At 42.4% G+C, this 12,491-nt stretch overlaps 1 protein-coding gene across 4 annotated transcripts in view; it reads right to left on the reverse strand.

Moving 5' to 3' along the window:
* The window catches only part of LOC120722983 (rho GTPase-activating protein 44-like), a 98,686-nt gene that overhangs the window by 11,944 nt on the left and 74,251 nt on the right, over positions 1-12,491 (reverse strand). For 3 of the 4 annotated variants that reach the window (XM_040014199.1, XM_040014198.1, XM_040014201.1), the window contains 4 exons: positions 9,204-9,317; positions 8,254-8,345; positions 7,958-8,138; positions 3,578-3,595 (listed from right to left, as the gene is read on the reverse strand). In XM_040014199.1, the coding sequence (XP_039870133.1) occupies positions 3,578-3,595; positions 7,958-8,138; positions 8,254-8,345; positions 9,204-9,317 (405 nt within the window). The remainder of the gene's footprint in view (positions 1-3,577; positions 3,596-7,957; positions 8,139-8,253; positions 8,346-9,203; positions 9,318-12,491) is intronic. The other variant, XM_040014200.1, reaches the window with a different exon arrangement.

The raw sequence follows: 12,491 nt of genomic DNA on the forward strand, positions 1-12,491 counted from the left end.
GGCTGCCCATGGAGGTGGAGCAGGGAGAGGGGTGCTGGGGGTTTTCGGGGAGCCAAGGAAGAGATCGTGACGAGTGAGAACGAGCGGGGGTTTGATGTAAAGGGAGGAGCCATTCGTTTCGGACGGGGGCCCATGCGGAGCAATAGACGGGGAGGCCGGTTTGGGCAGATGCAGGGAGTTAGGTTTGGGGTTGGAGTTGACGTCAAGCTGCTGAGGGGACGGGCACAGGGAGTGAGGGAGCGGGGGCGGGCTGTACCCAGTGCGGCGGGGTGGAGGGGACGGGCCAGGGGGCACAGATTCGGGGACTGGGGGCAACGGGACGCATACCCGGAGGTGTTCGGGTGCGGAAATGGTGGTGAGGGAGCGAGTAGGAAGAGCAAGAGGAGGAGGAAGAGGAGGAAGAAGAGGAAGAGGGGTAAGGGGGAGGCGGCCTCTCCTCCTCTGGGGAGGGGTAGGCGTAACAGGAGTCCGACCAATTGGAGGATGCATCGTCTGAACTGCAATGATAGAAATATCAGTGATTCAAGCGGATGAATTCATTAGTTCTAGGACGAGGGATGTGTGGATTTGAAACTTTAAGTTTGGTCCATAACGAGGGAAAAATCAGGGGAAAAATCAGGTGAGGAGTAATCGTTGTTGGGACAGTGAAGTGAAGGCTCCAGGAGGGGAAGAGCACAAAGAAAACAAAATAATAAAACAGAAAATCAGCCACCTCATCCATTGCAGGCTCCTGCGACAATGGACCGTTATGCTGCTAATGATGCTCGGACTGATGGCAAAAGAAAAGTAGAGATGTGATCCATGCACATGCAGCAATAAATAGTTTTCTACTGAACTGTGGATGAACCTTTCAACACATTTTGGTTAAACCCAGCCCTAAGTAGAAGTGAAATCTTCACATGATATGCAGTATCACCACTCAGGCAGAAAATTAACTCCACGCGTGACTCAGGAAATTCAGGGGGTGAGGAGATGTTGAAATGAAAAGAAGTTCTAAATGACATGCCTCATCAGGGTGGGTTCACACAGAGGTGAGGATGAACGACAGACAAGAAAACAAGGGGTGGAGGTGGGGTGGGTGGGGGTTGGAAGGGGCAGACAGCGCAGTTCGGGTGTCATTTGCAGGGCGCGGCAGCAGACGCGGTGACGAGCGAGCAGCGGCAGCAGGTGTGTGCGCGGGCGTGGAGCAGGAGTAAAGGAGGGGTGGGGAGGTGAAACAGGAGGACGGGTGGGGCCACAACTGCCTTACCTGGCTCGGTCGCTGCTAGTGGGAGGAGGGGTGGGGGAGGGGGAGGCTGAGAATTCCCCAGGCTGCTCGGGGATGAGCGCGTCAATGGGTGGGGTGGGGGGGTGCACACTCGGTGGCGTGGACAAGGATTTACGCGTAGACGACGATCCCCTGCGCGACACCCAAGAAGTGTCCATCACCCTGACACCCATGCTGCAGTGGGACAGAGATGCACAGCCAATCAAGTCAAAGGGCGTGTTTGTCTGTGTGTAGTTCAGGGGTCAGGTTTCCACACCCAAAACACATCATCCGGGGGGTAAAAGGGATCGGCTTTCCTGTCTCTCATTTATATCAGTGCATTTAAAAAAGGCCGACCCCAGACGAGCAGGTAGGGTCGCTCAGCTTCACTCACACGATTCCCAGCATGCAACAACACACATTCTCCTGCAACATGATGGAAAATAACTAATATATATTTTAAATAACTCAACAAACAAAAAGTAGTTTGGATGAAACAGGATGTGCGTTTCCGTCCTTTTCATTTTAAGTGCAAATCAGCAGAATTAATTGATGGCTGCATGCAAGTGGAAACATCCAGGACTAAGGAAATGAGGCCAGAGCAGGACTTCGCGAAGCAGTGTGTGACATCACAGTTGCTACATCCATCTTTTCCACTGTCTCCTGATGAGAACGGTATGTTGATTCAGGGCTTCAACTTATATATAATTCAGACGGCTGGTGCTAATCCAGTGAATTTTGCAGGGTTTTTAATGCATTTATCCCACTGTGGGCTTGATTCTGCTAACTGAGGAAAACAGTCATTGTCAAACTAATTAATTACACATGTACTTTCCTGTGTCATTAAAACAGAATTGATCGATCTCATATAGGTCTCTTGGCTGTCTAGAGTTTGAGGAAGATCGATGCCACACTTAAGGTTTGTCAGTTCTTCTTAGGGTTTGAGGTAGTTTAACTTAATATGGCACAAAGTCTGTTGGAACAGCAGGCCCAAGGTAACTAAATCCACCCACCACTCCCTTCTTAGCTGCTCTTCTTCTGTATAAAACCAAATGTGGTTTTATGTATTTTATTTCTAAGGTGACCCTTGCCTGGAAACAAATGCCTATAGAAAAAAAAAAGAAAAAAATGTAATTGAATTCAAAAAATGAAAGAAATCTACACAAGCCAATACAAACAAACAAAATAAATAAATAAAAATAAAAAGATGGATATGAAAAGATATGAAAGTGAAGCCAATGCATCAGACCTGCATTCTTTCAAATGGCCAGCAGGAGGCGACTCTTCTGGATCCAAACAGAAGTCAGATTCTATAAAAGCAAAACCTTTCCTCGCAAGTTTATGCTTTGAATCACTTTATTTCTTAGCAAATACAGCATTATGTTGTAAATGTTGGCCCTATTTAAAGTAAACTAGAGGAAAACCTTGGTACATTACCTACTGTACTTCAAAACGACGTGTGATGTCAAGGTGGCTACTTTAAAGTCAATAACTGTCTCAAGTTGGATACTTTGTCTATACACTTACCATAAGTACACAAGTATACTACTACTAGTGTAATAGTAGTGTTGTCTTAAATCAAACACAAAAGTAAACTTTTCAGGGCGATGCTGCAGGTCATAAATCACTAAACCTCCTGAGTTTTCCTTTGTTTAAAAGAAGTATCCTCTAATGAGTCTAAAATGCGTTTTGGACAAATGAATATTAGAAAGAAAAATTCCATCACATGTAGACAGCTGACTCCGGCTGATGGAGCAGAGCTGTGCTGGAGGGCTGATCTAATTCGAAAAGCTTTTTATTTAATTACTGAAAGGCTGCACACTGTATAGATGGTTGACCACAAGCAGCAGACGTCCCCCTACCCAATCTGCACTTAGACAATAACACAGATAATGCAAGGTCAGTAAAAAGTATAGTGTTTTACCCCAGCTAAACTAACTGGCTTCCATTTCAAACAGATTACCACAAAAACCCCTCAATTAGTACGATAAGACAAAAATAGTAACTGTAACTATGCAGTCAGGTGAGATAAGCAACAAGAGACTATTGTATCCACAGGCTGAACGAGTCAGTTCAGTATCAGAAACTGCAAAGATGCCTCTTACTTATGTAAACAAAGAGAAACAGGCCTGTTTATTCACGTCCCCCCACTCTGCTGAGACACTGAACTACAGGAGTCCAAATATATCATTTCACACACACCCCTATGAAGCAATACACACTCAGACACATGACAAATGAGAGACAGCTCCTTTCAACGTGCAGCTGAGACGAACAGATGATGAACAGAGTGACATGAGGATGAGTGGAGGAAAAGGAGCTATACCGTACCTTTGTATCTTCCTAATGCTGCAGTGTTAAAACAGAGACAAGCACAGTGAGGACACGAGCAGAGACCACGAAAGACTCGTACGCTTGGACTCGTTAATAGCATTGTTATCAAAGAAGTGAAACAGGATAACGCTTTAAGAGAGGAGAACAGTGAAATATTGAGGCCATGTCGAAAACTAAGGAGGAATTTAGCTATAATCAGGTCAATGTTTCCCTGCTGGATACAGTAAAATCCCCCAAAACATGCGAGAGGTTTCCTGCAGCTGCAGTGAGTCTTTAGTAAGTGTGGTTTCTCTGCAGTGGTAGAAACACAAAGTAAAAATGACTGGCACTTTGTCTTGACATTCCTTTTTGTTGGTCTCTGATTGAGCAATAACAAGCATTTCTACTGATATTACCAAGCGTGTACACACAGCCTGGGAAGAAACAGGTTTTATGAAGGATCTTTCAGTGAGTTTTGCACAGACTTTCACTCCCAGTCACAACCAGCAGTGATTTAGTGTAGTTCACGATAAAGGACGTGTTTCAACAGGCAGCATTTCTGAACTCTCAACATCTATTTTCTATAGAAATCCAGCCTACAGTCAGACCCTTTGGCAAGTCTTTGAATATCAATTCTCTCATCAAAATCAAGAAGTGAACAAGATTTATATTACCAACATTAAATATAAGGGTGGCAGAGAAAACCTTACCAAAGATGGTTTTGTAACCCATAGCAACGATTTGCTATAGGTTACAGAGACTCTAATGCAGCATCAGTCTTTCTTATCGGTTTACACGAAATACAGATGTTATTTTGAGATTTTTGTAACAGTTTTCCTAAAAATGAACAACTTTCCCAAAAGATCCCAACAAGTCATCAAACATCAGTAGGGGTTAAAGAGGGATTTGGCAGGTGGAGGAGTCCTAAGATCTGCTGTAACAGGGCAGCAGGAGACTTAAAAAGGCATAAAATCTTTATGGATTTAACCAGCTTCGTCATACATTATATATAAGCAGATGTTAGAAGAGCCATCATGGCTGCTCTCCAACCCCTGGCCAGTATGAAGCCAGTATAAAGGTGGAATGTGGAAATGTTGCTAAAGAGCATCACCAGCTTAAAGGACTTCAAGTAGTTCTTCTGGGAGCAAATCCTGCAACTTGGCAGATATCATGAAGTACCTCTATTTAGACCTCAGGAGAGTGAATGAGTCCTAAAACCTGGAATGAGTTAGCATTTTGCACTTCAAGTTCCCTGAACTCGCAGGCAGTGGGTTCTAAAAATGTTCATTTTTTTAAATGCTTTAATACATTCTGTAGTAGTTTTTGTAGCTCTGAACATTTTTTTTTTGTTCTATTGCAAAAGATTACGTAGTAAATACCTGACTCATGAAATTTGAAGCTTTTACTTCAGAAGATAAACGGCTAAACAAGCAAAATTAACATTCAGGATAATTGTGGTGCACATAGAAGCTTAGTGGTGGTGATTTAGCATTAGCGTTGCACTTCTTGTGATTGATTCAGTGATTGAGTGCTATCAATCAGGTTGTGTTGTGTAACAAAACATATAAGTATCATAAGTTTTATTTTGCAGTGCGCTGAAGAAGCGCACTGCAAAATAAAACAACTAGTCTAATGGAAGCTCCACCCACCTGCTGTTCAGACCTTCTGTTTGTGTGACTCAGCCAATCAGAAGAAAATGGGTGGAGCTCAAACTGTGAGTTTCAGACAGAGGATGAAGAGAAGGGCTGTAGCAAGGCTGAGGTAAGACAAACTAGGATTGTTTTGAACTGTGAATCATGCAAAGCTACTCCAGGAGAATCCAAAAATAAGATTACAGGGCTGGAAATGGCTGTGATAGGTGCCCTTTAAACTTACACTTTTAACATTAAGTGAATATAATGATTCTTGCTTTTTAATCCAAGCTGGGATCTAATCTGTGCTATCAGTGTCAAAGAAGAAGAAGAATGTTGGGCTATTTGTCTAATCATCACCTGCTCTCCCAGAGTTGCAGAGAAGTGCCGCAAGTTTAGTATCTAAATATTAATTAACTTATTAAACTGACATAAATTAAGTAAGAAATTAAAGAGGACTCATGTAAAAGCAGACTTTCTTTTGGTGGAGCAACAGCCTTTGGTTCTAAGGACTGTTTCTACTGAAAGTTGAGCTCTATTGATCCGACCCACACGGTCCAGGTTTAATTAGTCGGGCTACTTGTGGCCCCTGGGCTGCAGAGCTCAGGCTCCCCCCAGGCCCTGATAAGACCATGGGTGTATTAAAGCATTAGAGAAAGACACTCAGATTCAGACAGTGAAAGAGAAAGAAAGCGACTGACTGGTTTTCAGCTAATCCCTCTTCACAGTTTGAGGATTGTCGGATTGCTCATTTCACAGACTAAATGTCAGCTCACCCTCTGTCTTTTTCTTTCTCACTTCCAGATGTCTCAGTGAGCTGCAGAGAAAAGTTACGAGGGCAGGTCCTGTAGATAAAGAGTGAAACTGTATCGTTTTCTGTCCACCTCGGAGTGAAACTGAGCTTCTCACTGAGGTCACTTCTCACGGCAAACTTGTGTAATCGTTGGGGAATTTTCCTTCTCTTACTTCACACGTCCAACCCTGTCAGGAAGCAGTCGTGTGGAAAGTTTATGAGCCTCAATGTGGCCTTGTGTAGAAAAAATGTCTCTAGCTGTCAGTCAGCTGGATGACAGTGTTCGCAGAGAAGACTGCTAATTAATTCAGAGACAGGTTTAAACAGGTGGAATCAGTGGAAGTTTTAGACGAGAAAGTTTTATTTAGGGAGTCAGTCTGTGCACATATAAACCGTTTATATTTGCATATTAAATTCATACTGCAACAGACGCTCACCAGCCACTTTATTAGGCACACCTGTTTAACTGCTCATTAATGGAAATTATCTCATCAGCCAATCATATGGCAGTAACTCAATCTATGCAGGCGGGTAGACATGGTCAAGATAATCTGCTGAAGTTCAAACCGAGTATCAAGAAGCAAGAACAAAATTGTGACTGGCTGACAGAGAAGCTGGTCAGAGTATTTCAGAAACTGATGATCTTCTGGGATTTTTCCACACAACCATCTCTGGGATTTACAGAAAAAGACCAAAGACAAAAAATATCCAGTGAGCGGCAGTTCTCTGGGCAAAAATGCCTCGTTGATGCAAGAGGTCAGAGGAAATCGGCTAAGTTACCCTGAGCTTATAGGGAGGCAACCATGAGAGACACAGAAGAACATCTCTGAACTCACAAAAGGTCAAAGCAGACTGACTCTAGCAGCAGACCACACCAAGAACAGGAAACTGAGGCTACAATTTACATCAGCTCATCAAAATTGGCCAATAGAAGAGCAGAAAGATGTGGTCTGGTGTGAAAAATCTTGATTTCTGTTGCAACTTTGCAGTAAACAGCACAAAAGCACGGCTCCATCCTGCAGGTCAGGCTGCTGGTGGTGTAATAGCGTGGGGATATTTTATTGGCACACTTTAATTCCCTTAGGACCAATGGAGTGTCATTTAAACACCACATCATACCTGAGTATTGTTAATGATCATGTCCATCCCTTAATAATAGATGTCAGGTCACAAAGCTCAAATAATCTCAAACTGGTTTCTTGAACATGACAGTGAGTTGATTGTACTTAAACGGCCTCCACAGTCACCAGATCTCAATCCAGTAGAGGACCTTTGGTGTGCGGTGGAACGGGAGATTCACATATTGGATCAGCAGGAACTGTGTGACTCTATCACGTCAGTATGGACCAAAATCTGAGGAATGGTTCCAGCACTTGGCTAAATCTATGCCTTTAAAAATGAAGACAGTGTTGCAAGAAAAATCAGGGTCCAACCGAGTAGTAGCAAGGTGTACTTAATAATGTGGCTGGTGAGTGTATATTCTGTACTAACCTACACTTTCATAAGTTGCCCATGCCAATCTTTCCAGATCTGCAGTGACTAAAAGTACACTGTAACCCTTCTCTCGCTTGTTTCTAAGATTATGTGCATTCTTACTTTAGGCCTAATCCCAATACTGTTTTTAATGTACTGATACTTGATTTTAAGGCCGATATCAATATTTGGCGATTTAAAAATCTAATATATTTGTTATGTGCAGTTATCTATGAATCTATGACAGTACAGCTTAAAAGTAATCGTGTTCTGTGAATTATTTGTTTACGTTCTGCTTGGATCTGCTGATTGCTGCGTTTCAAACATATATGCTGCCAGTGGGAAGTTGCAGAGAGCTTTCTGAAACAAATCATACAAGATCAACTCTCATAATTTTCAGCCGTCATAAATGCCAGTACCAATATCCGCAAATAGCTAATATCTGCCAACATATCGGTCGGGCTCTGAAATGCATCGCTAAGAGACACAGAAGAGTCATACCCGTCCTTCTTATAAAACTCCAGCATCATGTTGTCTGTGGCGACGCTGAGCGGCCGCCGGCTCTGGTCGTTCTGCTTGCGATCCATCTGATCCATATCTGGAGACGGCATCGAGCTGTAGTTGGCGTTGTGGTTGGTGTGGACGGGGCTGCCGTAGTTTCCTGTGACATTGAACTCGATCTCTAACAAAGACAGAAGAAAACAGGAGCAACTCAGTATTTTATTTTCTAAAATGCCATTTTAAGAGTTCAAGAACAAACAAAGCAGGGCTGTTTCCTCTTCTTTTTCCCTCCTCACCTCCTGGGAAGAACCAGTCGGCGTGCTGGATGATGGGCTCGATGATGCCGACGATCTGTAGGGAAACTGTCGTCATCATCTCCGTGATGTTCCTGGAGCAAACGGAGAAGACACACTTTTTTTTAATTGGGGGGAGAAGTGTCTGTCTGTCTGTAAGAATTTCACACAGAGGGTGATTAGCACATTTTCATGATATTACCAAAGCATTAAAATGAGAAAATTAAAATCATTTCAGAACTGTGGGCTATTAAAGTACTAATTAAAAGTTAAGGGGGATGACGAGTTTGTAAGATTTACACAGAGATATAAAAGGAGACGTCCTTCACCCTATTCAAAACTGCCAAGTCATCATCTTTCTCCTAAATATATACGGTATAATAACAGCAGTCTCCTATGGATGAAGTTGTGTGTCTGCAGGCCTTTTTGTTAGTAGCAGCCCATGTTTTTTGATTAAGGAAAAAGAGGAAGAGAAACTGAGCTGCAATGAGAGAATCCCTTTGAGTCCCTCCATTCGTTGTCTGCCGCCTTTAATCATCAAGTTACTGCATGAAAAAGTGATTTTAAGGGGCCGAGCAGGAGGCAGTGCATGATAAAACCTGCAGCAATTACAATAAAACTAAAGTGACTTCACTCGCTTGCCTCTAATTAAATCTGGCCCTTGCTTTTGTTTGTTTAACTTCATAATTAAATTGTAACTGCAAGTCATGGTATAGAAGGTATCTCAGCACATGCATAATTCATGATGTGAAAATATTAGGATGAGATAGCAGGATGAAATAAGTGCACAATAATAATCAAATCAAACACACGGCACAACTCTTCCTCTCATCATCAGCTGATTTGTTTCCATGGTTCACTGGTACCAAGATCCAGCATTTTGTGTTCAGTTATGATCACACAGAAGAGGATAAGGTAACAAGCCACATGTATATGCATCTGCTATAGCTTACCCGTCATTCTGAGTCCACAGCAGGTTGGGTCCGAGGACAATAGCAATGTTTCCAGGCGTCATCTTGTTCACATCCTGGTAGTCAGTCAGTTTGGACAGGAATTTGATTAAATACCTGTTAATTAAGGTGCAGAAAACAGATTATTCAATAAAAACAGAATTTAAATGTACATTCAACCTCTCTATCTAAACATTTAGACCATGAAACTGTTACTACTATAAATATTCTGATAGCTGTCATAGGGCGAGAGGCGAGGTAAACCCTGGACAGGTTGCCAGTCTGTTGCAGGACTAACACACAGAGACAGACAACCATTCACGCTGGCATTCATACATATGGGCAATTTGGATTAATCAATTAACCAATCCCCACAAGCTGCATGTCTTTGGACCGTGGGAGGAAGCCAGAGTACCCGGAGGCAACCCACGCAAACACAGGGAGAACAAACTCCACAGAGAAAGACCCCGGCCTGATGGCGGAATTGAACTCAGGACCTTCTTGCTGTGCGGCAACAGTGCTAACCACCGTGCCGCCCGCATTTGTAAAAAATGTAAAACAAAAATTAAACATTACTAAAGCAAAATTATTATTTAATCGTTTAATTTAAAATAAAAACACTATTTATAAATCAACATTTTAAAATGAATTATTAATCCATTAATAAATACTTCAAAAATGAATTTCACAAAAAAAGTATTAAACTCTCAATAAAAACCTCATTTCAAATTCCAAATTTAAAAACTGATTTTCACAATCTTTTTCCAAAATCTCAAGCAATCCAAATTAGCCATGAGGTATGACTTAAGGAGCTCACTGATTGGTTGGACAGACACCGGCTGGCTGCCTCCATTTTTCTACACTGCTGTTTTGTGCTCATAGCCTTGCAGCGCTAAGAAGTGTGTGTGCTTGTATAAAGGCAATTCAGCCTCAGTATTTACACTCTGCCCAACACGGATATATGATGAAGGAAGGGTGTGCGCCTGTGGACTCACCCTGACCACCTGTTTCAGGTAACGTGCTAACACAGCTAACGCTAGCGTCACCGCATGTTAGTGAAGAGTTAGGGGCGTGGCTGTTTTGACTGATTGGTGCTACTTGGTTGTAGTGATGGGATTTCCGACTCTTTTTAGAGAACCGATTCTTTCGGCTCGACTCACTAAAAAGATCCGGCTCTTCAGGTTGTTTTGCTGCTTTAATTAATTTATATATGTTTATATATAAATATATACGGTGGCTCCTAGAGACAAAGCACGTACAAACTCCAAAACACATTTCTAGCGTTAACTGAACTTCCAAAACAGAGCTACCTAGAGCACTTAAATTACACAATTGAAAGCATATGTGTATTGTTTGTGTATTTATGCACAAGCATTCATATATACTCAAATAATTAAAAAAAAAAAAAAGTTCATTTACCTGTTACTACCAAACACCAAATCCGGTAGTTGGTACTTCCTGGCTTGTGTAGCCACTAGGTAACAAAAGCTCAACACTGCCCCTAGCATCCTGGAGCACTTCTGTTGTGTTTGTACATGCTTTGGAGTTTGTACGTGCTTTGTCTGTAGGGGCCACCGTAAATATTTATTCACTCCACATAAAATGTAAAATGTAATAAATAAATCATATAATACAAAAACCAACTATTTACATTTCAACTTTTAACTATTTAAATTTTCAGCTTTTTCCTTTTAAACAAATTTAAACACTAAACACTGCAAACCACAACACAATTAAATAGAAATATGAAAAAATATAAAAACAAAAAGAAGATGCACATTCTCTTTCATATGGGCCTGCATCAATAAACTTTCTGAATCCTTTATCATCCGTAACTGAAAATAGTTGTGGATCATTACTATACCTTTTTAATGTGATGTTGTTGTCCCTGGCTCCCTCCCGCTCTGTTCCTGTGCTACTGAGTGTAACTACTGCCCCTCCCCCCTCTTCCCAGCGCAAAGCACAAGGCTCGCGTGCGGAGTGAAGCGGAAAAAAAGTGCGAGAGAGAGGGTGAGAGAAAGAAAGGAAAAAAAAAAAACCACGACTCCCAATAAGGAGCCGGCTCACGTCGTTCACTTCAAAGAGTGGGCTTTAAGAGCCGTTTCATTTGCGACTGACACATCACTACCTGGTTGTGATACAGGCAGCTGGAGCCAACTGAGATGTGCTAACCCCACCTCTCCTTCAACTTGGTAAGCTGGACCTCGTTTTGATGCCTTTTAGAGCACCTTAAAGAGTTTCTGTGCGGGTTTCAGTTTTGGTATATTAGCATTATATTAGCCTATATACATGTTTCTGCGCATTTATGGATACAGCTGTATCCTGCATGCTGGCATTTGCTGATAAATTACGCTCTCTTCCAAAATATGATCACTTCTGGCTCAAAAAAACATAATGATGGCTACATCCATCCCAATATGTTCCGGTCAGTTTCAAACAGCAGATACTGTAGTGTTACAGCTGCAGTCTGAATGATAACTGCGTGCCTGCTGAATGCACGAACCACACTGAGGCAAAGCTTATTATTGCAGCCAACCATTTCTGTGTCTGATGTTTTCAGAAATGGATGGGCTGGTGGATGTCTGTAGCTGAGCTGAATGACTCATCCAGAGCTGAACATCAGGCCGCTCATCACGGCAAACAGCAATCATCTGGACAGGCCTGACAGGTCTCTTCAGAGGAGCACCGTCTAAAAATACGACGCATTTGTGCGATTCGATGATGATGCTGACAAGTGCCGCTGCACCTCGCTCTCCTCATTTCTGTACCATCACTTCCTCTCTTCCCTTTCTCTGTCAGGCCTTTCCACTTTCTTCTTTTGATCAGGAGACAAGCCTTTCAGCCTTCTGCATTTAATCCAGCAGCCAACACCTGGGATGCAACGCCTCTTTCTCCACACTGTTTCATAAAGGTCAGAGTTTCTCTTTTCTGGCAGGTGGTGATAAGTAGCGCACAATGAATCAGCCTCCTGAAAGCTGAAAAATGATTTCCAGCTTTCAGGAAGCAAACAGATACCAAGAAGTGACTGAAAATGAAAGAAGAAAAATCCTTGAGAATCAATAGAGGTAAAGCGATATAGCTACGAGTTATTATCTCCCGACTCCACAGCTACCCTCTGATCTACAGAATGGTATTATCTGTATTGTTTCTGGTTCACGCTCAGGTTTCTGAGGCCCAATCACAGATTGTTGGTTTAATAGTCTGGCTGCCACCATCTCGGCTTTCATTAATCTGAACCTGACCTTATTTGAACCAGTACTAAAGCTAGTTCAGGTAGACAGTGATATTAAA

The sequence above is a fragment of the Simochromis diagramma genome, unplaced genomic scaffold (assembly GCF_900408965.1).
Source record: "Simochromis diagramma unplaced genomic scaffold, fSimDia1.1 OVJJ01000669.1, whole genome shotgun sequence".
NCBI classification, from domain to species: domain Eukaryota; kingdom Metazoa; phylum Chordata; class Actinopteri; order Cichliformes; family Cichlidae; genus Simochromis; species Simochromis diagramma.